This window comes from Andrographis paniculata, unplaced genomic scaffold, assembly GCF_009805555.1.
Source record: "Andrographis paniculata isolate CXL003 unplaced genomic scaffold, ASM980555v1 Contig57END, whole genome shotgun sequence".
Taxonomy (NCBI): domain Eukaryota; kingdom Viridiplantae; phylum Streptophyta; class Magnoliopsida; order Lamiales; family Acanthaceae; genus Andrographis; species Andrographis paniculata.
The window spans coordinates 87,061-108,515 of NW_026137592.1; the positions used below are offsets into that span (position 1 = coordinate 87,061).

The 21,455-nt window shown below is 38.7% G+C and overlaps 5 protein-coding genes across 7 annotated transcripts; 3 read left to right on the forward strand and 2 right to left on the reverse strand.

Moving 5' to 3' along the window:
• The first annotated feature begins 124 nt into the window (after nt 1-124).
• LOC127257287 (DNA damage-repair/toleration protein DRT100-like) lies at nt 125-2,087 on the forward strand. Its single transcript, XM_051283666.1, has one exon. It carries the CDS (start codon nt 364-366, stop codon nt 1,792-1,794), a length of 1,431 nt encoding a protein of 476 aa, XP_051139623.1. The 5' UTR covers nt 125-363; the 3' UTR covers nt 1,795-2,087.
• Nucleotides 2,088-2,221: 134 nt separating this feature from the next.
• LOC127257288 (uncharacterized) lies at nt 2,222-5,009 on the reverse strand. Its single transcript, XM_051283667.1, has 2 exons — nt 3,806-5,009; nt 2,222-2,643 (listed from the first exon to the last, which is right to left on the reverse strand). The coding sequence occupies exons 1-2, from the start codon at nt 4,631-4,633 to the stop codon at nt 2,509-2,511; spliced, it is 963 nt and encodes a 320-aa protein (XP_051139624.1). The 5' UTR covers nt 4,634-5,009; the 3' UTR covers nt 2,222-2,508.
• Nucleotides 5,010-8,951: 3,942 nt separating this feature from the next.
• Nucleotides 8,952-16,859, forward strand: LOC127256971 (bifunctional aspartokinase/homoserine dehydrogenase 1, chloroplastic-like). Its single transcript, XM_051283211.1, has 18 exons — nt 8,952-9,296; nt 9,558-9,631; nt 9,738-10,112; nt 10,316-10,404; nt 10,494-10,797; nt 10,931-10,983; nt 11,075-11,289; nt 11,383-11,470; nt 11,553-11,666; nt 12,392-12,490; nt 12,687-12,881; nt 14,062-14,144; nt 14,535-14,760; nt 15,027-15,172; nt 15,250-15,385; nt 15,742-15,825; nt 15,915-16,007; nt 16,335-16,859. Exons 1-18 carry the CDS (start codon nt 9,127-9,129, stop codon nt 16,578-16,580), a joined length of 2,790 nt encoding a protein of 929 aa, XP_051139168.1. The 5' UTR covers nt 8,952-9,126; the 3' UTR covers nt 16,581-16,859.
• Nucleotides 16,829-18,963, reverse strand: LOC127256972 (protein PARTING DANCERS homolog). Its single transcript, XM_051283212.1, has 9 exons — nt 18,834-18,963; nt 18,463-18,698; nt 18,103-18,316; nt 17,898-17,986; nt 17,714-17,809; nt 17,480-17,574; nt 17,367-17,407; nt 17,192-17,275; nt 16,829-17,083 (listed from the first exon to the last, which is right to left on the reverse strand). Exons 3-9 carry the CDS (start codon nt 18,205-18,207, stop codon nt 16,937-16,939), a joined length of 657 nt encoding a protein of 218 aa, XP_051139169.1. The 5' UTR covers nt 18,208-18,316; nt 18,463-18,698; nt 18,834-18,963; the 3' UTR covers nt 16,829-16,936.
• Nucleotides 18,729-21,265, forward strand: LOC127256974 (uncharacterized). Of its 3 annotated transcripts, XR_007839926.1 has the most exons (6): nt 18,729-18,764; nt 18,935-19,044; nt 19,130-19,183; nt 19,369-19,420; nt 20,509-20,590; nt 20,698-21,265. XR_007839926.1 is itself a non-coding variant. In XM_051283215.1 (5 exons), exons 1-5 carry the CDS (start codon nt 18,744-18,746, stop codon nt 20,536-20,538), a joined length of 267 nt encoding a protein of 88 aa, XP_051139172.1. In that variant the 5' UTR covers nt 18,729-18,743; the 3' UTR covers nt 20,539-21,265. The 3 variants fall into 3 exon arrangements, 2 of the variants coding, with proteins under 2 accessions (XP_051139172.1, XP_051139171.1); XM_051283215.1 differs by having other exon boundaries at nt 20,509-21,265; XM_051283214.1 differs by lacking the exon at nt 20,509-20,590 and having other exon boundaries at nt 20,824-21,265.
• Nucleotides 21,266-21,455: the final 190 nt, after the last annotated feature.

Consider the following 21,455-nt stretch of genomic DNA (forward strand, 5'->3'; position numbering starts at 1 on the left):
ATCGGTAAACGCAAATGCATCTACAACGACTACAAAGTCTGAAAGATGTATTATTATTATTATTATTAACTGATTTGTTGGAGGATGGGAGGGGAGGGTCCAGTCCAATTCCAAGAGAAGGGATGGAATGAACTTGCAGGAAAGAAAGTCAATACAGTGCAATCAAATTTGACGGTCAAAGAAAGCGCGTGAGTGAGCGGATGAGCGAGTGAGTGAGTGGACTGGGCACCTATTTATTATTATTATGTATGCACTTGATCGCTCGATCGATCAACTTTTGCACTCGACAAATAATAATGGAATGAATAATGGCGATCTAACCACCACCAGCAGCAGCAGCAACTTAAAAGCACAATCATAATCATGCATCCCCTCCTCATCATCATCCCCATCCTCCTTGCCTCTTCCTCGGCGGCGGCGGCACAATGCCATCCCGACGACGAAGCCGGTTTACTGGGCTTCAAGTCGGGCATCCTGTCCGACCCCTCCGGCATGCTGTCCTCTTGGAAAAAGGGCTCCGACTGCTGCAAATGGTTGGGCATCACTTGCCTCTCCGGTACCCGCGTCACCGCCCTCTACCTCTCCGGCCAGCCCAACAACCGCACCACCGCCTTGTCCGGCACCATCTCGCCCTCCCTCTCCAAGCTCTCCCACCTCGGCGGCCTCTATCTCCTGGATCTCATCCATCTCTCCGGCCCCTTCCCCACCCTCCTCTTTGCCCTGCCTGCGCTGCAGTACGTCTACATCAACAACAACAACCTCTCTGGCCCCTTGCCCCCAGACATCGGCGACAAGCTCGCCCGACTGGACGTGCTTAGCCTGGAGGCCAACCACTTCTCCGGCCCGATACCCGCTTCCGTCGGTCGTCGGATGGCTAACTTGACCCGCCTCCAACTCGGGGGCAACCGCCTCACCGGCGCCATCCCCGCCACCATTCAACAGCTCAGGAACCTCAACCAGCTGCGGTTGGAGCGCAACCAGCTGTCGGGGCCGGTACCGGATTTCTTTGCCCACCTAACCCAGCTGGGATGGATCAACCTGTCCCACAACAGGCTCACGGGCAGCATCCCGCCCAGCATCTCAGCACTAGCCTCGACGCTGAGCTATCTGGAGATGGGGCACAACTCCCTGACGGGCCAGATCCCAGAATTTCTGGGGAAATTCCGCGCCCTGGACACGCTGGAGCTGTCGTGGAACCGCCTCTCGGGAGCCGTCCCCAAAAGCTTTGCCAACCTCACCAAGATCTTCAACCTGGATCTGTCTCACAACCAGCTGGTGGACCCCTTCCCGCAGATGTACGTCAGGGGCATCGAATCACTGGATCTGTCGCACAACCGGTTCCACCTGGGGAGCATCCCCCGGTGGGTCACAGCCTCCCCGATCATCTACTCTCTGAAGTTGGCCGGATGCGGAATCAAGATGAGGCTGGAGGAGTGGAAGCCTGCCGAGACCTACTTCTACGACTACATCGATCTGTCGGAGAACGAGATCACAGGGAGCCCGGTGCAGCTGGTCAACAGAACGGAGTATCTAGTGGGGTTCTACGCATCCAAGAACAAGCTGAGGTTCGACTTTGAGAGCATGAGGCGATTCCCCAAGAGCTTGAAGGAGCTGGATTTGTCGCACAACTTGGTGTTCGGAAAGGTGCCCGGGGCGGCTTCGGCTCCAGGACTGGCAAAGCTGAATGTCAGCTACAATCATCTGTGCGGGCAGCTGCCCCCAACGAGATTTCCAAGCAGTGCATTCGCCGGGAATGATTGCCTGTGTGGCCCTCCGTTGCCAAAATGTATGTAGCAATAGTCGGGGGCGGACTAGGCTATGGTCGAGCGGCTGGACTGGACTGGACTGCTCTGCACTGCACTATCTATATATGAATATATAAATAAAGACGAGAAATAAGTCCCGCATTGCTGGCTGATTCGGACTCGGATTGATTGATGCATCCGGCCCAGACCAGACAAGACAGACAGATAGAGATGATGATAACTGTACTGCGGGTTTCTTGCTTGTTGAAGGGAGGGACGGATTGTTTCCAACTAACTTACATCAGTAATTATGAATGGATTCCCCGTTCAGATGCACAGTTACATCCATCAACCACAACAGCCTGGTTTCATATGCTGCTAACCAAAAATATGCCCACTAATAAAAGAAAGATCCATCCATCCATCCACCCACCCACCCACCCATCATCACAACTAAAATGAACGGGCGTAAGAAAGACCATATGAATATGTCTTTTTCATCAACATAGTTAATTATACAAAGAAGAGTAGAATGAAACACCACACCCACATCCAACTTGAAAATAGGTGGTCCAAGGGGCATATACAAGTAAGCATTCATCACATCCAACCAATGAAGAAAAACTTACTAATTTAACTGTAAAGACAAATCCTAAGGTAAACTATAACCTTATCACAGAGGTATATATGTATATAAGAAGAGTCAACACACAGTCTTGTAAACCCCACCCCCGCGGCCCGCCATGCATAACCATTGTCGCGCCTATCTCAAGCTCGCGATAGGCCACGTAGCAGATGTGCCAACGGCAGGCAGTGAAGGCCGGATCACAGGGACCCTTCTCACGATTGAGAAAGCATCATTAAGTCGACTTGCATGGTTCATCACCTGAGTTATGTTCTGCAAAATCATAGCTTGTAAATGAGGACCAACTGATAAAAAGGAGTTGTAAAGTGAAGCCACAAAAAAAGGAAATCCACAAAGGACCTATTCAGATTCTGTGCTTAAGATGTAACACTGCATCATATTTCAAGAGTTTGTTTAGATCTTCAAAATAAGATAAGAGTAGAAGAACCATGTAAACTCCACTGCAATACAGATATACCCACGGCCATTTGCCTGAATTAAGGTAATAAATTCATGAATAAGCTCAGAAAGCAATCAACTCTTGCAATATTCTGCAATGTGATTCTTCTAGACAATAGTTGATTATCTTAACAAATGCAGATATATATATTCAAAGTCAATGAAAGTAGAACAGGTCTTTAATGTGCGTTGAAGTTTCAGACAGGCCAAACCAAAATGTAAGGTCTTCTAAAGCTACTATAAATTGTATGGCATATCGAACATATCTTCCAAAAAGACCAAAACAGTTCCAGGGACAGATACAACTATACAAGAGGATGGACTTTTCCTGGCATATGTCAAAATGCCTTGAACACCAGCTTTGATTCAACCAACTAAATGGAATTATCATATCCTCCCAAATTAGAATCAACTCATTCAGCTATCATACCAACTATACCAACCCATTCCCACAGTTGCAACTGAAACGGTTAATCAGAAAATTACCAACACCTACCCACATTCCATCAGAATACTGCCATCATAGGTCAAGGGTGCATCATCAACAATGATTGTCTCAGATGCACTCAATGTTGATACACTACACAATTAACTCTCTAACCACCCTCACAAGTCTGAATCAAGTTTCAAACTCACTGTCTGTTGCATAAAGAATAAAAGAATCCGTCTAGAGCTTGAAGGATCTGCTTAGATGGGAGAGGGGGTGCAAGGTGGAGTTTCTAGTGTGAACTAGGTGGCATGAAAAATATAGTTCTTGTTTACTTCAGGTATCAGATGTCCCTAGAGGAATATAGGCTAAAACTTCACAGATTTACACAATTCTCACATACACAAGGCATTTCTCCCTGCAATGGGGGAAATAGTTACTGCTGTACTAACATAACTCGGAGTGGGTGTTGGCCAAAATCTTTTGAAATCCAACCCAATGATATTAAAGGAAGGCAAGGCAATAAATCACGGATGAGAGATCACTGACCTTATCACCAACAATCAACTTGATCTCCAGCGCCCTAGTCTTCTTCTTCTTCATCCTGTACAACTTGCGGCCCAAAATCACGAACCCCATGACAGCAGCAGCCACAGAGACGGCCCACACAGGACTCATTTTGAAGGCACAGTATTTGAGAATCTCGCTTGGCATCCTCCACCAGATGACGCTCCTCTTCCCAAGATCACCGTTTATCTTGTTTCCAGCGCCGTCAGCAAACTTGCCTCCGCCGGCTGAGTCGAGGGTTTCATCCTTCTCTTCACCAAGAACCTGCGACGGTCTATCCGCACGAGAATTGTTCTCCACAGAGGCATCATCAACTTCACCGAATCCAGTGGAATCCAATGGGAAAAGACTCAAGCCCTCACCGTTATCTGTTTTTTCCTCTGGGATTTTCCCATTCCCCCGGGGACGCGCTGCGTCATTTTCAAAAACATCCAATCCATTCCTCCCAACCAGATCCGCAGAATTTCGATCTTGGGAACGTTCGCTGCTGGAATCGGACCAAAATCCTCCGGGGTCCTTGTGAAGGTAGCGGGTAGGGTTGTCATCCAACCCGGGATCAATCCAGCTTGGATTGTCCGAAGCGGCGGATTTATCGTCATCAGGATCCCCAGCAGCAGCGAAACGCTTGCGAGAGTCTAGCGAGAAATAATTGGGCTCGAGTAAAGCACCCTCAGCAGAATCGATTATTTCATGGAAGGAGGTATTGGGTGCGGGAGGGCTGCTGCTGACGGGGGCCAGGGGCGACTGGGGTAGGGGCAGGAGGAGCTCCCAATCTTGGAAGTCGTTGGACGGGTCGGCGATATCATCCATATGGGGGGGGTGGGGGGGGTGGGTTTATGAAGGAGGAGGAGCGAAGGGAGCGAGGGGGAGGAGGAATCTATGGATGGAAGAGGAAACCTTTGAAAAAGGAAAGAAGAATAGAACAAACAAACAAAGAAAGAACTGACAAAGAGAAGGAAAGAAAATGTGTGATAATGATTTGAGGGGAGGAGATGGAAGGCAAGGGCAGGGAACGGGAGATGCCCCTTTGTTTGTTTAACATTTATTTATTTACATGATAATTAACCAGGCGTTTGAAACTGAGTATTGAGCGAAGGAGAAGTCACTAAACAGTCCTCATCCTCCTCCACCACCAGTCAGTCCAGTCCACCCTCGCTCCCTCAGCCCCAGTTCAAAGTCCAGTCCACTGCCTCTCTTCTTAGCCTCCACTGCACTAGTATCTTCCCATTCTATGTTTACGCACGGGAAGGGATCCTCGGCCCCAACCCCTCCCAGCTCCAATGTGCCCCATCACACACCCATATTTATGCACTTTATATAGATACACGTCCATGTATCTCTGTACATGGGTGTGGGTGTGTGTAGCCCGTTTATACACTATCATATCATGTATGGCATTATATTGCACTACTGTCTAGGGTTTGGCAAAATTAATCCAATCTGATAACCCGATTCGAACCTGACCTAAAATAGTTGGATTTGTATTGAGATTTTTTACTCAATTAATAATTGGGTCAAAACCCGTTTAACTTATTCAATTAAATAGGTCAGCTTAAGTTCTATATTTTCGTCATGAAAATAACCGGTCTAACCTGATTAATTAATATTATTTTAAATTTAAATATATTTTTAAATTTTTATTAATACAATTCAATAGTTATGGCCAATTTTATAAAAATAAACAATAAAAAATAAAGGATTGTGTTGTGTACTGTTATGTAGCATTTGTTAATTCAATTCTTAGATATCGGTTTCATGATATGAATAAATAATTTTTTTTAATATATATATTATGCATTTAAAAATTTTGTTAGTATAAATTGTAATTTTAAATTAAAATTTAAAAATTTCAGCTTTAAACGGGTTACATAAGTCAGGTGGACCCAATTAATAAAAGATCATGTTGCAAATATCAACCTATTTAATTAAATGAATCAGGTTCAGGTCAAGAGTTTTGTAATCAGTTTAAGCTGACTCGAACCTGAACCCGACCCGACATGATCCGTTTGCCAGCCCTACTCCTGTCTATTGTGTCTGTGGGTGGGCCTGGACCTCACGTCTGTTTCTACCCCTGCCAACCTGCCACCCTATGTTATGTGCATTGGCCTCAGTCATCGGTCAAAGAATGATTTAGAAATCTTAACACTCGGAACAGTTTTTAAAATTACTATATTTATAAATTATAAGAGTTTTCAAAACTATTATATGTAAAATAATAGAAGTTTTGAAAACACCCAAAATACTAAAGATTTTTGAAAATTTTATTTTCTCTTCCAATTGCGCCGTACCGTGTTGAATGTCATCAATATATGAGAATTATTTTCTCAAAACTCCTATAATTGGTAATTTAGGAGTTTTGAAAAAAATTTCATATAAATTACTTATGAGAACCTTATATATTTTTATTATAGGAATTTTGATTACTTCTATATTTTTTGTTTTAACTTTTAAACTACCTTATTCCAAATTTTGTGTATCACGTGTTCATTTTTAAGCAAATTTTCTCTTCAAATATCCAATTTCCAAATATTATTTTTTTTATTAAATTATTTTGTAATTTTTATACAATATTTTGTTTTATATTGTATATAAAATAAATAATTAATACCAAAATAAGCAATATAAAAAAATAATATTATAAAAAATTCACATAAATGCATTATACATTTAAATAATACAATAAATATAAACTTAGAAATTATAGCAAAATAAACAATAAGATATTACAATACAATATACAAATACTAAACAACTAACTTATTAAAACTAAAGCCAAAATAAATATCAAATAAAAATAATATTTTAATCAAACAAAATAGCTTACTAACAATACAAAACAAAAATATTGTATAAAGATTATAAAATAATTTAGTCCAAAAAGTAATATCCTGATGTATGATTTTTTTAAAAAAAAATCCACTTAAAAAATGAAAGACATGCCACATATAAATATTTGAAATACAACAAAATTATTTATGAAAGTTTAAAGGGTAAATCATAAAACACCCCGGAAGTGTTTTATCTATTAATGTACAATTTGCACGAAACACAATTTTCGTCCAAAATTGATATTTGATTATAAATATGAACTTAATAATGTAAGTTTTATACAAATAAAAACGATAAAATATCTTAAATATTTTTTTGAATAAAATAAATATATAAATAATTTATTCATCCTTCATTTTATAGTTTTTTGAGACAAATTTTTACAAGATTATAAAAATAAATAATTGATCAATTATTTATCTATTTATTTATTTTATTCAAAAAAAATATTTAAATTATTTTAGGTATTTTATTCGTGTAAAACTTGCATAATTTAAGTATTTATTTACAACTAACATCAGCTTGAGGGTGTTTTGTACAAATTTTAAATTAAGACAAAGAGATATCATCCAATAAATAAAATATAAAGTGTTTTGTGCATTTTTACTAGAAAAAACACAAGAGACAAGAGAGTGTTATAAAATTTAAGTAAGATGAAATTGAAATTAAAAGTGTAGGAGTTCTCAAAATTCCTATAATTAAAAATACAAGAGTTTTTAAAATTATTTTAAACAAAAAAGTATAATTCCAGTATGATATATTTTAAAAACTCATATCTTTAATATTTTAAGTGTTTTCAAAATTCTTATATTTTTATATTTAAGAGTTTTGAAAACCTTTACATTTTATAAATATAGGAATTTTCAAAATTTCTTTCAAATACTTATATTTTTAAAGCAATGTTTGACTGAGGCATTTTTTTTAGAAAAACCCCGGCAGCGTACACGTACAGTACAGGTACCACCGTGGAATTGGATGGATGGCCATCGATTGATTGATTTTTACAAGACCATTTGCATCTATCAGTATTATTATTTATTTATTCCAATTTGCGTGAAATTAGTTTGATTCATTCTAGATAAAAATTACTCCACATGCTTAATAGCATATGTTCCATCATGTAATTAATAAATTGTGTTAAGTATATATATTAACTGCAGTAGAATACTATTTTGTAGGAATTTTTTATTTTTTATTTTCCTGAGTCCAAAAGATCATGAAATGGTCCGGAAAGGATGTTGCTTGGGATCATTCTGAGGAAATGGCCAAGAAGTTTTTTCTATTTTTTTGGTTAAATATCAAATTTGGAATGGGGACACAGTCAATTACCAAAAACCCATAAAGAATCTTTAAAAAAAAAAATTGTCTAGGTGAAGCTGCTATTAAGGGAGGGTTTGATGAGGTTTTATGATAAGGATTGATGAAAGTTTGATGAGAAAGAATTGCAAGTGAGATTTTTTTAATGATTTGAGGTTACATAAAATTAGAAAGCAGTTAAAAAGCAATGATTGGTGAAGTTAGGAATCGATAAAGAATGTGACATAAAAAGGGGAAAAATAAAAGGAGAAATCAAGAAGGAAGGAGGAGTCTTTCACAGCACAAAAAACTCTATCGTCCTTCATCTTATTTTTGTCGTTAGTTTATTTTTCAACATTTCTTGTATTTCAGTGTTTTGTTCCTTTTAAATTTACGCCATTTATCTTATTTTGCCTTACTTTCAATTTTTACCAAATATATTACTTCTTGTACTATATAAAAAGAAGGACTGTTATATAGTATATTACCATATAAATGTTATATAGCAGTATGTAATATTTATAATATAAATATGGTTGTATTTTACGAGAGAGATGACTAATGAATTGTGATGAATTTCTCCTCAATGAATTAATGGACATACAATGACCTATTTATAGGCGAGATTGAAAAACATCCCCGTGGACTCCACTCCATGTGTGGTTTACGTTCTTGACAAGGTAATAATTATTATGTATTTTTATCAAAATTCATACTTAAATATTTGAATATACAGTAAAGTATTAAGTATTTTGAAATGGGAGTAGGCTTGTAGGAATTAGCGAGAGAAGGGAATCGTCGATTCGGCGTCATCTAATTGTAAATTGAGTGGGGAAGGGCCGGCCCATCCAGTAGTAATCGGGCGGACTTGGCCCAGATCGAAGCCCGTTCACAGTCATCACCACCACTAGCTATCAATCACATATGTACGCTACACAACACTACAAACTAAACTAATTTTATTTTATTATTGATGACTGTAATAGTATAATATTATTATTAGCAATATTAATCACAGTCCGTCAGGCAGGCGCTGAGGGGGCGAGAGAGAGAGACAGAGGCAGGTCAGCCCATCACCGACCGCGAGCTCGCCGCCACTCCGCTCCACTTCCACTTCCGCTTACCATTCCCACTCCAGCGCAGCACAAAACAATCTACTCTTCTTCTTCTTCTTCTCGATGCTGCCGGCGGCGATGGCCTTTTCGTCTTCCATATCCCCTTCCTATTCCTCCCTCCTTTCCAAATCCCCCAGGCCCAGCATCTGCAACTACAAACACAAACTCCCCTCCACATTCATCAAGATGCGTCCTTCCTTTCCGCTTCCCCTACTACACCTTCCCATCTCCAGGTTTGTCTGTCATATATAGCATTGATAGCACTGCAATTATTTGCTTCTCTTCTCAACTAACTAACTAACTACTATATATGCTTCCTTCCTTCATTCCTTCTCCTCTGCATTGTTGTTATTTATATTAATATTATTGTGTGACCACCCACTCTCCAAAATTGTTCTGTGTTGTTTGCCTTTTCCTCTTTCCCCATCTCTTGTACACTCGGTCTGAATATATTCATATATCAATTCATCCACCCCTCTTTCTCTCAATCGCAGATTAGGTTGGAGTTTATTGCATCAAGAGAGGGATTCCTTCAAGTCTAATCTTTTTTCTTCAGTTACTAGCGCAGGTCTGTTTTCATTTGCTACTTAGTTAGTAATTGTGTAAGTACTCTCCGCTGCCTACATCTTCTGGTTGGTTATATCACCTGCGGGCTATTATCCATCAATCTGCAGATAGCTCACTAGATGAAGCTGTTCAGGGAGCTCAGCTCCCCAAGGGGGACTCTTGGTCCATTCATAAGTTTGGCGGCACCTGTGTTGGGACTTCTGAAAGGATACGCAACGTTGCCAACATTGTAGTCAAGGACGAGTCAGAGAGAAAGCTAGTGGTTGTGTCAGCAATGTCAAAGGTGACCGATATGATGTATGATCTTGTACACAAGGCACAAGCCCGGGATGATTCTTACATAGAAGCATTAGATGCTGTTTTCGAAAAGCACAAAGCAACGGCACATGACCTAATAGCTGGGGATGATCTCTCTAGTTTCTTAGAGAGATTGCAGGAGGACATTAATAATCTTAAGGCAATGTTACGCGCAATATTCATTGGTACGTGCATGCACTGGGTCATTCACAATAATTGTTTAGTTTCGTTATTATCTCCTGGTGGTATTATTTTCCTGGCATTTGGACTTGCTCCATCCTTTGGAAGCTTGTTCCCCTAAACTTTGTAGAACATGCTTAAATATGAATTTTGTGCTTGACTTTATTCATGAACTTGAATCACTGAATTTCATACCTGTTTGCTGCAGCTGGCCATGTGACTGAGTCCTTTTCTGACTTTGTGGTTGGACATGGGGAATTATGGTCTGCTCAATTGCTCTCGGCTGTTGTCAGAAAGGTGTTCAGATATCAGGAGGCCTTTTATTCTATAGGTTCAAGCTACATGTGTGAAGGTTATTATTAAAATTCTTATCCTGCTATTTGCAGAGTGGGGTCAAATGTGCGTGCATGGATACCAGAGATGTTCTTATTGTGAATCCTACAAGTTCTAATCAAGTTGACCCAGATTATTTGGAGTCGGGGCGAAGACTTGAGAAGTGGTACTCAGAAAATTCATGCGACACAGTTGTGGCAACTGGGTTTATTGCTAGTACACCTCAGAATATTCCGACGACTTTGAAGAGAGATGGAAGTGACTTTTCAGCTGCAATTATGGGTGCTTTGTTCAAAGCTCGTCAAGTTACAATCTGGACTGATGTCAATGGTGTGTACAGTGCAGATCCTAGGAAAGGTTTGTTCTTCTCATTCTTGTGCAGTAGCCTAATATATTGCAATATTTCTCTCTAATGTCATGGCAATAGTACATTGTCAGCTGGTAAATGGTGGGTATGTCATATATTTTCATTTCTAATTATCTTTGGCAGTTAGTGAGGCTGTGATATTAAAGAAATTGTCGTATCAGGAGGCATGGGAAATGGTAACTTGCTTTTACTTTTAAAAACTAATTATAGGCTTTGTTATCAGTACCTGTAGTACTAAAGTCACCAGTCACTTGTGTGTCTGTGCAGTCATATTTTGGGGCCAATGTCTTACATCCTAGAACAATTATCCCTGTCATGAAATATGACATTCCGATTGTTATAAGAAATATTTTCAATCTATCTGCACCGGGGACAACAATCTGCCGATCTACTGGTTTTGAAAATGAAGATGCCCAGAGAGTGGATGCACCTGTCAAAGGATTCGCAACAATTGATAATTTGGCCCTTGTAAATGTTGAAGGGTGGGGTTCTAATTCCTAGCATGATGACGCCTGCTTATGTTTTATCATTTTTCCTTTACCATGATTGAGCACTAAATTCTGATTTTTTTGCAGAACTGGAATGGCAGGTGTTCCTGGAACTGCTAGTGCTATTTTTGGTGCTGTAAAGGATGTCGGAGCTAATGTAATTATGATATCCCAGGTATGTTTATTTTCTATCCAATCAATGATTAATTTGACAGTTCATAGTTCATACTGAACCTTATGGATTTACTCTAACACAGGCTAGCAGCGAGCATTCTGTATGTTTTGCTGTACCTGAGAAGGAAGTAAAATTTGTAGCTGCAGCCTTAGAGTCTAGATTTCGTCAGGCCTTGGATGCAGGTCGTCTTTCTCAGGTAGTTCAGTTTTTTTTTTTTTTTTTTTTTTCAAAAACAAATAAATAAATATATAAATGCATGTGCAAGTGTTTGACATGGCTGTTGTTTGTTTAAGATTTCTGAAACCTTGAATCATTCAGAGATGCATTACTTTTTTTCCCCTTTAAAACCTTCAATCAAATTCTTAATTTTCATTTAAAATATTATATCAAAAATTTATTTTCAATTCAATGCATAACATCAAACACTTATCTACATCACATCAAAAACCTATTTCAATTCAAAATTCTACTATTTCCGAACCCCAAGCCCCCATCCAAACATCTAAATATTTGGAAGAGTTTCCATGTGGCCCAAATAAATTATGTTTTAAGTATGAAGTCTTGGACTCTAAGTCTTGGCTTAGAAGATAGCTGATGTTCCATTCTTTATTCGATGTTTTCATAAGAAACTTTAAATGTGCATCAATCGGTTTCACTTCATATTCATTGCTACAATCAGATGTGATTGTTCAATAGTTGATCGTATTTAAAATTTCTGGATGATCGACTTATATTTTGTTTTGATAGAGAACTATCAATTTTTTATTTTCATTTTCTAAGGTTTTTTTGGTACTGCATCTTCAAGCTGATGAATGTGTTTAATTAACTGCCTTCTCCATTGCTAAACTGAATTGGTGGATAAATTTCTTTTATGAGTTGCAATGCATTAATAATTATATAGTTTCTTTTTTATCTCTCTAGATCGCAGTTATTCCCAACTGTAGCATCTTGGCTGCAGTTGGCCAGAAAATGGCGAGCACTCCCGGAGTCAGTGCTACACTTTTTGATGCACTTGCCAAGGTTGGGAATCTTGCAGATGTTCAAAATTTATTATTTTGGAGAAGGATTCAGTCATAGATATTCCAAGTCTCAGTGATGTGGTTTAAGAAAATCGCCTCTCATAAGCCTCAAAGCAAACAAATCTATTGTTGCTTGTTATACTGAATATCTTATTCATAAATCAAATATGTAGATTCTTATAAATGTCCTTGTACAGGCTAACATAAATATACGTGCTATAGCTCAAGGCTGCTCTGAATATAATATCACTGTTGTTCTCAAACGAGAAGATTGTGTAAAAGCATTACGAGCTGTGCACTCAAGATTTTATCTGTCAAGAACTACAATAGCAATGGGTATAATTGGGCCAGGACTGATAGGCAGTACATTGCTGGACCAACTCAGGGACCAGGTACTGTTTAAATGATATTTTCAATTATTTTGCTTAATGCCCCTGGGATACTGCTATTTTCATTTTAGTGATGTAACAATATCTCACTTGGCAATAACACTTGCCACTGAGTTGGTAAATGGAGCATTCACATTTCAGCCAGGAATTGCAGTGTCCCTTCGCTTGAATAATCTTCAATTTTGGGAATTCTGCAAACAAAATGTGTGTGTGTGTGTGTGTGTGGGGGGGGGGGGGGGGGGGGGGGGTGGTAGATCGCTTCTGAACCATTTTCTTTCTTCTGTTTATGATAAATTTATCATCTGAAAAGTACAAATATTCTTTTATGCTTGATTCTTGCCGGATTTAACTTGGTGAGTGTATGGTTTGGAAGATGATGTAATAGGGATGAGTGGCGTGGTTTGCTTTCTTAAATTAATGTTGCCTCCCATTTTTTAACACATGAATGCAAATAATATAGTCAACTTTGTTACTTAGTCCAAGTAGAAGCTACCAGCAGCTGCTCAAAACAGGAGTTTTTTTAATCAATATTAGTTTATGCCAAGAGTCATTCTACCAATTTATGTGAGATTATGTAACTGTTAGGGGAAAAGAGGGCAAGTGATTCAAATTCATAAACTTGTCTGTATGTGGTTCAGATACAGATTTCCATTATTCTGGAATTCTGTAACTGTATGTTTAATTCTTTTGTTGAGTTTTGCTCATCACAGCTTTCTTAAATTTATGTTGCCTCACATTTTTTAACACATGAATGCAAATAATATTAGTCAACTTTGTTAGTTAGGCCAAGTAGAAGCTACACAGCAGCTGCTCAAAACATGAAGAATTCTTCATCAATATTAATTTATGACAAGAGTCACTCTATCAATTTATGTGAGATTATGTAACTGTTAGGGAAAAGAGGGCAAGTGATTTGTATTTATAAACTTATCTTTATGTGGTTCAGGTACAGATTTCCATTATTCTGGAATTCTCTAACTGTATGTTTAATTCTTTTGTTGAGTTTTGCTCATCACAGCTTTTATTACAATGGCTTTTTATTTAAAGGTGTTTATCTTGTGCTCTAAGTTCTTTTGTCTGCATTTTGGTTTTGAGTGCTTGTTAGCAACTCTTACAGATTGATGAAAGCCATACTTCATCATAAGCTTACTTATATCCTGTTACATGTTAAAAAACTGTTCAGGCAGCTGTCCTCAAGGAAAACTTCAACATTGATTTGCGTGTGCTGGGTATTACTGGATCAAAAACCATGGTGTTGAGTGATACGTAAGTATTCTGATTCAAGGAATGTGTTGCATACAATCATAGTGCATAAATGGTTCAGTGATTTAGTCTTGTGATTGATAGGCACTTCTTGCGCAAGCTGCTTCTACCAGCATGCAGCTAGATTCTAGTATTATTGTATTCTTTATGAGATAGTAGTTTTGAAAAAGTTCATGAAATCAAAATATGATAGTAGCTGCATCGTAGTATCTCTTGGGAATCACGCTTATCTCTACTAAAATGAAATTCAAGTGGTTTGGTATCCAGAAGCTTGAATAATCTGAATGTTTGAGCTTCCAAATTTTCCTATAATAGTATTTAGCTTCATGTATCTGGCTGGACATGCATAGTGTTGTGTTTGACAAACTTAATTCTTCCACTTGATTCTTCAAGAGGAATTGACTTGTCACTGTGGAGAGATCTCCTAAAGGAAAACGGAAAAGTGGCAGATCTGCAGAAGTTTGTTCAACACGTGCATGGGAATCATTTTATCCCCAACACAGCAATTGTAGATTGCACAGCCGACGCCTCTATTGCAAGCCATTACTATGACTGGTTGCGCAGAGGGATCCACGTGATTACACCAAATAAGAAAGCAAATTCAGGACCCCTTGAGCAGGTAATACTCAACTCAACTCTGAACTAGTAACTAGTTGAATCTCATTACAATAAAATAAATGAACTTTTTTATTCTTGCTAAGAAGATGATGTTATTCTCTTTATACCCTCATAGATGCATTTCCTTTGGGCTTTGGCTTTCATATATTGGCATTAATTTTAGTTATGTGCCTTCAATTGCATTACTAACAATATTCTATGCTCGTCAATTGATGTCTTTTCTTTTAACCAATATGTCTGCTTATTGTTTATTTCTCCTTGATGTAGTATTTGAAGTTGAGAACTCTTCAGCGGCAGTCCTATACACATTACTTTTATGAAGCAACGGTTGGAGCTGGTTTACCAATTGTTAAAACTTTGCAAGGCCTCCTTGAAACTGGGGATAAAATATTGCAAATCGAAGGGGTATTTAGGTTGGTATATTTTTATGTAAAACACCTATAACTTGTAAGGTTTCTATTCATTGATTTCTCGTAACTGTGTTCTGCAGTGGGACCTTAAGCTACATATTTAACAACTTTGTGGGTGGCCAGACTTTTAGTAAAGTGGTGAAGGAGGCAAAAGAGGCAGGTTTCACTGAGCCAGATCCCAGAGATGATCTATCTGGAATGGATGTTGCTAGGAAGGTATCATCTGTTAAGCTTTTATTAATTATGCTTTGTTGTTAATGCTGTATGTGTAAGGCTTTACATTTAGACTGCTTGAAAGCCACACAAGCAGGTCAAAGTGCCCCATCAAGTTGCTCTCAGAACCATGCTCCGAGATTTTTCAATCAAATTAGCATGCTCCATATCTGTCCTCTTGCAACCTTATAAATCCAAACATTATTCTGTCGAATGCTATAGGTTGTAGTCGAAGTGTTTTTCCGGTATATGTATATAATATTTCTTTGTTTGATTTCTATCTTGGGAGGTACCAAATGGTGTGTATCTCTTCCGCCATAAAATAACTATTGTCTATCTTTTTGCATTGCATGGTGCAGGTGATAATACTTGCTAGAGAGTGTGGGTTGAAGCTAGAATTGTCAGATATTCCTGTCAAAAGTCTAGTGCCAGACCAATTAAAGGTAACAACAGAGTCCCTATTAATGTGGCAATCGTCCACTTGGAATCATGCATCATGTTTCTCTTGAGTCATTATCTGATACTTGGACAGGATTGCCCCTCTGCTGAGGAGTTCCTGCTGCAGCTCCCTCAGTATGATGAAGACTTGGCAAAACAAAGGCACCAGGCTGAAGCTGCTGGTGAAGTAAGCAAATCTAACAAACTGAGATGATTAATATAGCCTAATTTGGGTGCTATTTACAACTGACAATAAAATTAGGCCTGCGCCAAGAGAAAGCCTGAGGCCCAAAATATATCTTAGATATGTAGACAGGCAGGTGATCTAATGTTGGTGTTTTTCCAGGGGAAATGTAGGATATATAGTAGTAGCGGGTAGATCCTAGGATATGAGGTGGAATGTTTGTGCTTGACCAACCCATCCCATCCCTCATAGTAATCATGTGCTTGACATAATGAAAAAGCACCAAGCTAATTTCATGAACTAATGGGTTGTTAAATCTTATATATGAAGGTGTTGAGATACGTTGGGGTGGTGGATGTTGTGAACCAGAAAGGAACAGTGGAACTGCGCAGATATAGAAAAGAGCATCCTTTTGCCCAACTTTCAGGATCAGATAATATAATAGCATTCTCAACCCAGAGGTACGAGAAGCAGCCCTTGATTGTCCGTGGTCCAGGCGCCGGGGCAGAGGTCACTGCCGGGGGAGTATTCAGCGACATATTGCGGCTTGCATCATATCTTGGTGCACCATCCTAAACTGCTGCTTCCCAGCTCACCCATTAGTTTATGGTAATAATTGGGTTATTCATGTTTGCAGTTTTGCAGTTTTAGATGATTTAGTCGGATATTGTAATTGGTAAGTCTGACATGCAGCCACATTCTGTTGTTGATGTCCGTCCGGGGTAGTCTGTGTTGTGTTGTTTTTGTTTTTGCCACTTGCCAATGGTAAGAAAACTGTGCAACCAGATTTATGGATTGCATCGGAAATTGGGTTTGGGGGAGATATTTACTAAGCATAAACCACCTCTTTGTGCATTCTCGAGATATTTTTCCTGGTATTTATTCCTGAAAGTCATTCAAAACAGTTACAATGTTATGAAAGTGTTCATATGTTAGATCCTGGGGCCGAGGTAATACTTTCGGTCTCTGAAAAGTCGCTTTATGGTCTCGGCTTTCTCGCTTGAAAGATCAGTAGTCTCCAAGATGTACTCCTTTGAGGCTTTGGCTACTGCTTCAATGGAACCAACTGCTTGATTGAGCTGCATTCAGGCAGGAGGCAGAATCAGGCTTCCAAGGTATTTTTCATGTGGGCTGGCAATGATATAAATTTTCCAAATTGGTGTGCAGCAATGGTTATGAGTACCTACCGCATTTGTGTCGTGGCTATCAATGCCGGGCATGGATGTAATCACTTTGATATAGACGTCCATGGATTGCACCGACTTTTCTCTCTGGGTGCATACCAACAGATAGTTGTGACCTGCCTGCAGTACTTTATGAAGTAACGAGATCTTGAACAATCAAAACGCTCGGTAGACAAACCTCAACTCTCAATTTTGCTATTGCATCCTGCCTCTTACAAACTGCAGCGCAGGAGTAGGGGGGTTAATTCCAAACGATAACTCTGCATAATCAGACGAAAGAGAAAGCCTTACCTCCATGAGCATGTGCAACCTTTACAATCTTCTCAAATCCCATCTCCAAATCTTGTACAGGAATGAAAGTTGGTCGCCCTAGATCTATGCCATGTCTTCAATAAATCACGTGTTAGCTAAAGCGTGCAGTGGTCCATAAAACGGCTACGTGTAGATATGATTGGAAGAAATTTTGATGGATATTAGCAAAAACATAAAAGTTTGAAACAAAAAAGTAAACAGAGAATAATTAACTTGAAATAAGAACGTATGAAATCATCATTTTGATCCTTGGTTGGGAGAGTAACAACCACGTAGAAATGTGCAAACTGTCCCTTCAACCGTTGAGTTCTACATCAAGTGAAGAAACGTAAGTCGGAAGGAACAAATGATAAATGTTGGGAGATCGAGCTTTATTGGTCAAAGCAGTATCAATTACTTGCTGAAGAAGGATGCACAGTCCTTGGTATACCAGTTGGTCACAAATATGAAAGCTACAGACAGACCTCCACAGTTAAAGATGAAATCCTGCAACGAGTTTACCTTATCAAATCAAAAAGAGTTCATTAAGACCAAAATTCTAGTATTTAAAAGGCATGCAAAAGGCACACTGAATTTGAAAACTGGCTGGGAACGGTAAATACTGGAGCAATTGGCACGAAGTTCAGTCTATAGGAATTTGCATGGAGGAAAGTAGAGATGAAGCTGATGAAGGATGGATGCTGATCATCTTTCCATGCTGTGCTCATAATACAAACTCCATTGTTACCTGTTCCAGAGTCGTGTTGTTGATAGAAACATATGTTTTAACAGGCGGTATGATGGAATATAGCAACGTGAAAAGAAGATCTGCATAGACTTGAAACAAGCGTAATTGGATGTAATTATGAAATCTTAAGTTGAAGAAGGTATTGAAACAAAATCAGATATATATATATATATGTGTGTGTGTGTGTGTGTGTGAGTTGATTATTATGATTATAGTAAGAGTAAAAAGCAAGCACCTGTAGTTGATGAAATGGAAGGTGTTGTCTCTCTGCAATGACGTGCAGAGTTCATGCTGGCTGAAAAGAGCTGCGTGATTGTTTACAGAATGGAGCTATCTAGAGGCAGTCACGGTGAGGACCGTGAGGTGAGGTTGTACTTGTATATATAGAGGAGGAGGAGGAGGAGGAAGAAGAAGAAGAAGGAGAAGATCGACCGTCCCTGCCCTGCGACTGCTCCCCCGTCCGCTTCGCTTCTGAAAAGACGGGAATTGGGTTTACAGATAGCATTATAATAATGCATGCAATGGAAGATTAGCACGGTATTTTGTGTATTTTTTACTAGTATATAATTTACCTTAAATAAAAAGAGAAAAGGGGGTGGGTTAAACCTTTAAAAAGCGGTTAGTTAGACTAGCGACTTTGGTTTGGTGCCACTGGCAATTGGCAGCGACTTTATTCTGAAGGATCTATCTATAATCTATTATTGCAGAAAGAAAGAAGAATTATTGGCTCATCAGGCTCCGGCAGGCGAATTACAATGGCATCTCCATCCACTCCTTCCAAGCGCCTCCTCCTATTCGACCGTCGATATGGTTGGGTGTAAGCTCTTTCCGCTTCTTACTCACCAATCGATTCATGTATGTATTGACACCACTATTGATCAGTGCCTTGGGTTTGATTGCAGCCTGGATGAATGGAAAGAACCATCCCAAGAAGCCTTATCCGGCGGCCGCGGAATGTATATACAATGTTTTTTGCTCTTTTTCATATTCTTGTCTGCTCGACTGTTTGAAGCAATAACAGCTTACAGATATTTGAAATTCGACTCTCTCTCTCTCTCTCTCTTTTTTTTCACGGCTAAACTTTCTATTGCGGCGTACTTGTGAACCTTTGCCAATTCTCTAATATTTCCGTCCTTTTCAGGTTCTGCGTTATCCCTCTAGCAAATGCAACTCTTAAGAAGGCCTCTGAATTGGTATCGAATTATTTTACATATTCCGTAGCTCTCACTTGATAAGATCGTCTTTACGATTCTATAATTCTATGCTAGTTTCAATTCAAAGGACTCAAGTTAGAATGGTTTTTTCATTATTGTAATTTAAACTAGCTCTCTTCCCAAACCTTGAACTTTTTGAGTGGTGAAGGGCGGTTTTCTTTTTCACATTTTCCTTTGGTCTTAATTAACATTCATAAAAGAAGGGGGAGGGGGGTTGATTTTACACTTTCCACTAGTTTATGATTGTTGGACATTAAACTTAATTAGTAGAAAATCTTCTTCTAAGAACCTAGAAAATGCAAGAAGGTGAAAAACCATGAAAAAAAGAAGAATTTTAGAAGATGAAAACTCTAAAGACATGAAGAAGACTAGGATAATAATTGTATATGATCTAGAAACTTCTAATCTACATTATATCACACTTGTAACCAACTGAGCCAGAGTTAGCGAGTTAGAAAAGCAAGCGTATGAGCTAGTGTGATTAAGAGTGTAAGAGAAATAGTCAAAGACAGTCTTGAGTAAGGTGTAGTTTCAAATAACACAATTCTCACTTGTATATTATTTTGGAACCATACAGATACAACAATTAGTTAGCTAAATTATAGGAATTAATTAGCTAAATTACAGAAAATTAACTAGCTATAAAATAGAAATGAAAACTAATTAAAACATGAATTAAACCTAAATTAATACTAAATAATGACTCTAACTTACAGCCGTTTTATTTTGACCACCTAAATATACCTTTTCTACATAATGAAATCCTTACTTTATAACTTGTTGTAAATGAATGAATTTAGATTAGCCTTTGTATGGCTTTGCTTGCAAGTTGCAATTATGCCTTGAAATTTTGTACGGTAGTAAGAGATAAGGCAGATAATTGTTTTAGATTATCTTATACCCTTTTTTTTTGGATTGGATATCTTATACCTCTTTTAAATGTATGAGTAAATGACTACTCCACTTATTTGTAGAGGAAATGAGATTTATGTGTTTTGTGTTTGGTTTTATTTGTTTATTTTTTATGCTAGACATCATTCTATGTATATATATATATCTGTTTGAAGTTTGTTTTAGTGGCTAGAGTGAAGCTGTGATTGGCGTAGGGATGGGGGAATTGCTCTATTAATTTAGTCCATCACTCAGGCAGTCAGACTCTGCTCCAGATTTCCTCTTCCTTCTTATTTTTTATTATTTTTTTTCTTCATATTTTATTGATTGTACCATATAAACTTGCTTATGATGTGTCTAAGCAGAGGGAGGGGATGTATGCTTCATAAGTAATCAAGAGTGTGTGTTTTGGCCCCGCTCTCATGGCAAGATTCTTGTAGCTGGAAGTTGATTAATGTCTGACATCTCTCTCTCTCTCTGCTCCTTGTAAGATGCATTACGTTGCGAGTTCCACAATGAATGCTGTTGAGGCTGCTCCTCCCAATTTCACACGGATTCGTGAAGCTTGATGCTTCTCTGAGTGATGAGATGAAGAGGAGAGGATGGGAGGAATGGATCAAGATATATGCAGTGGAAGTCATGTGGATGCTTGCCATTTTCACCTCCCCATCAACTCGATTCGTTGTTACAGAATTTCATAACTTCCGTAAAGGCGATAAGCCAACTTCAACTAGATGGGAGTCTCGCTATTTTGGTTGAAATTCTTTCCTGACAGAATGATCTTCTTCAGCCTTTACATCTGTAGCCATTGGATCTATTGATCAAAGAACTTTCTTTTGTTCCAGGTGATGCTCATGTATCGATTCCAGTTGGTTACTGGGTAGATTCTTGCTTAGAGTATATACTAGTATATTGGATTGATTTTGTTGTGTTGGTTTTAAGTTCCCTGGATGAATTGGCTACATAGTGAATGCTCCCAAATAGAAACCAATAAGATAAATAAGACAACCAGAGCTGTGAAAATCACTCTGGCTGCAAGATGAATTCTTGCTTGGAAACTTAACGGGGTTGAAAATCCAAGTGACAAATCACTTTCTTTACATTGAGCATTTACTTGAGCGAG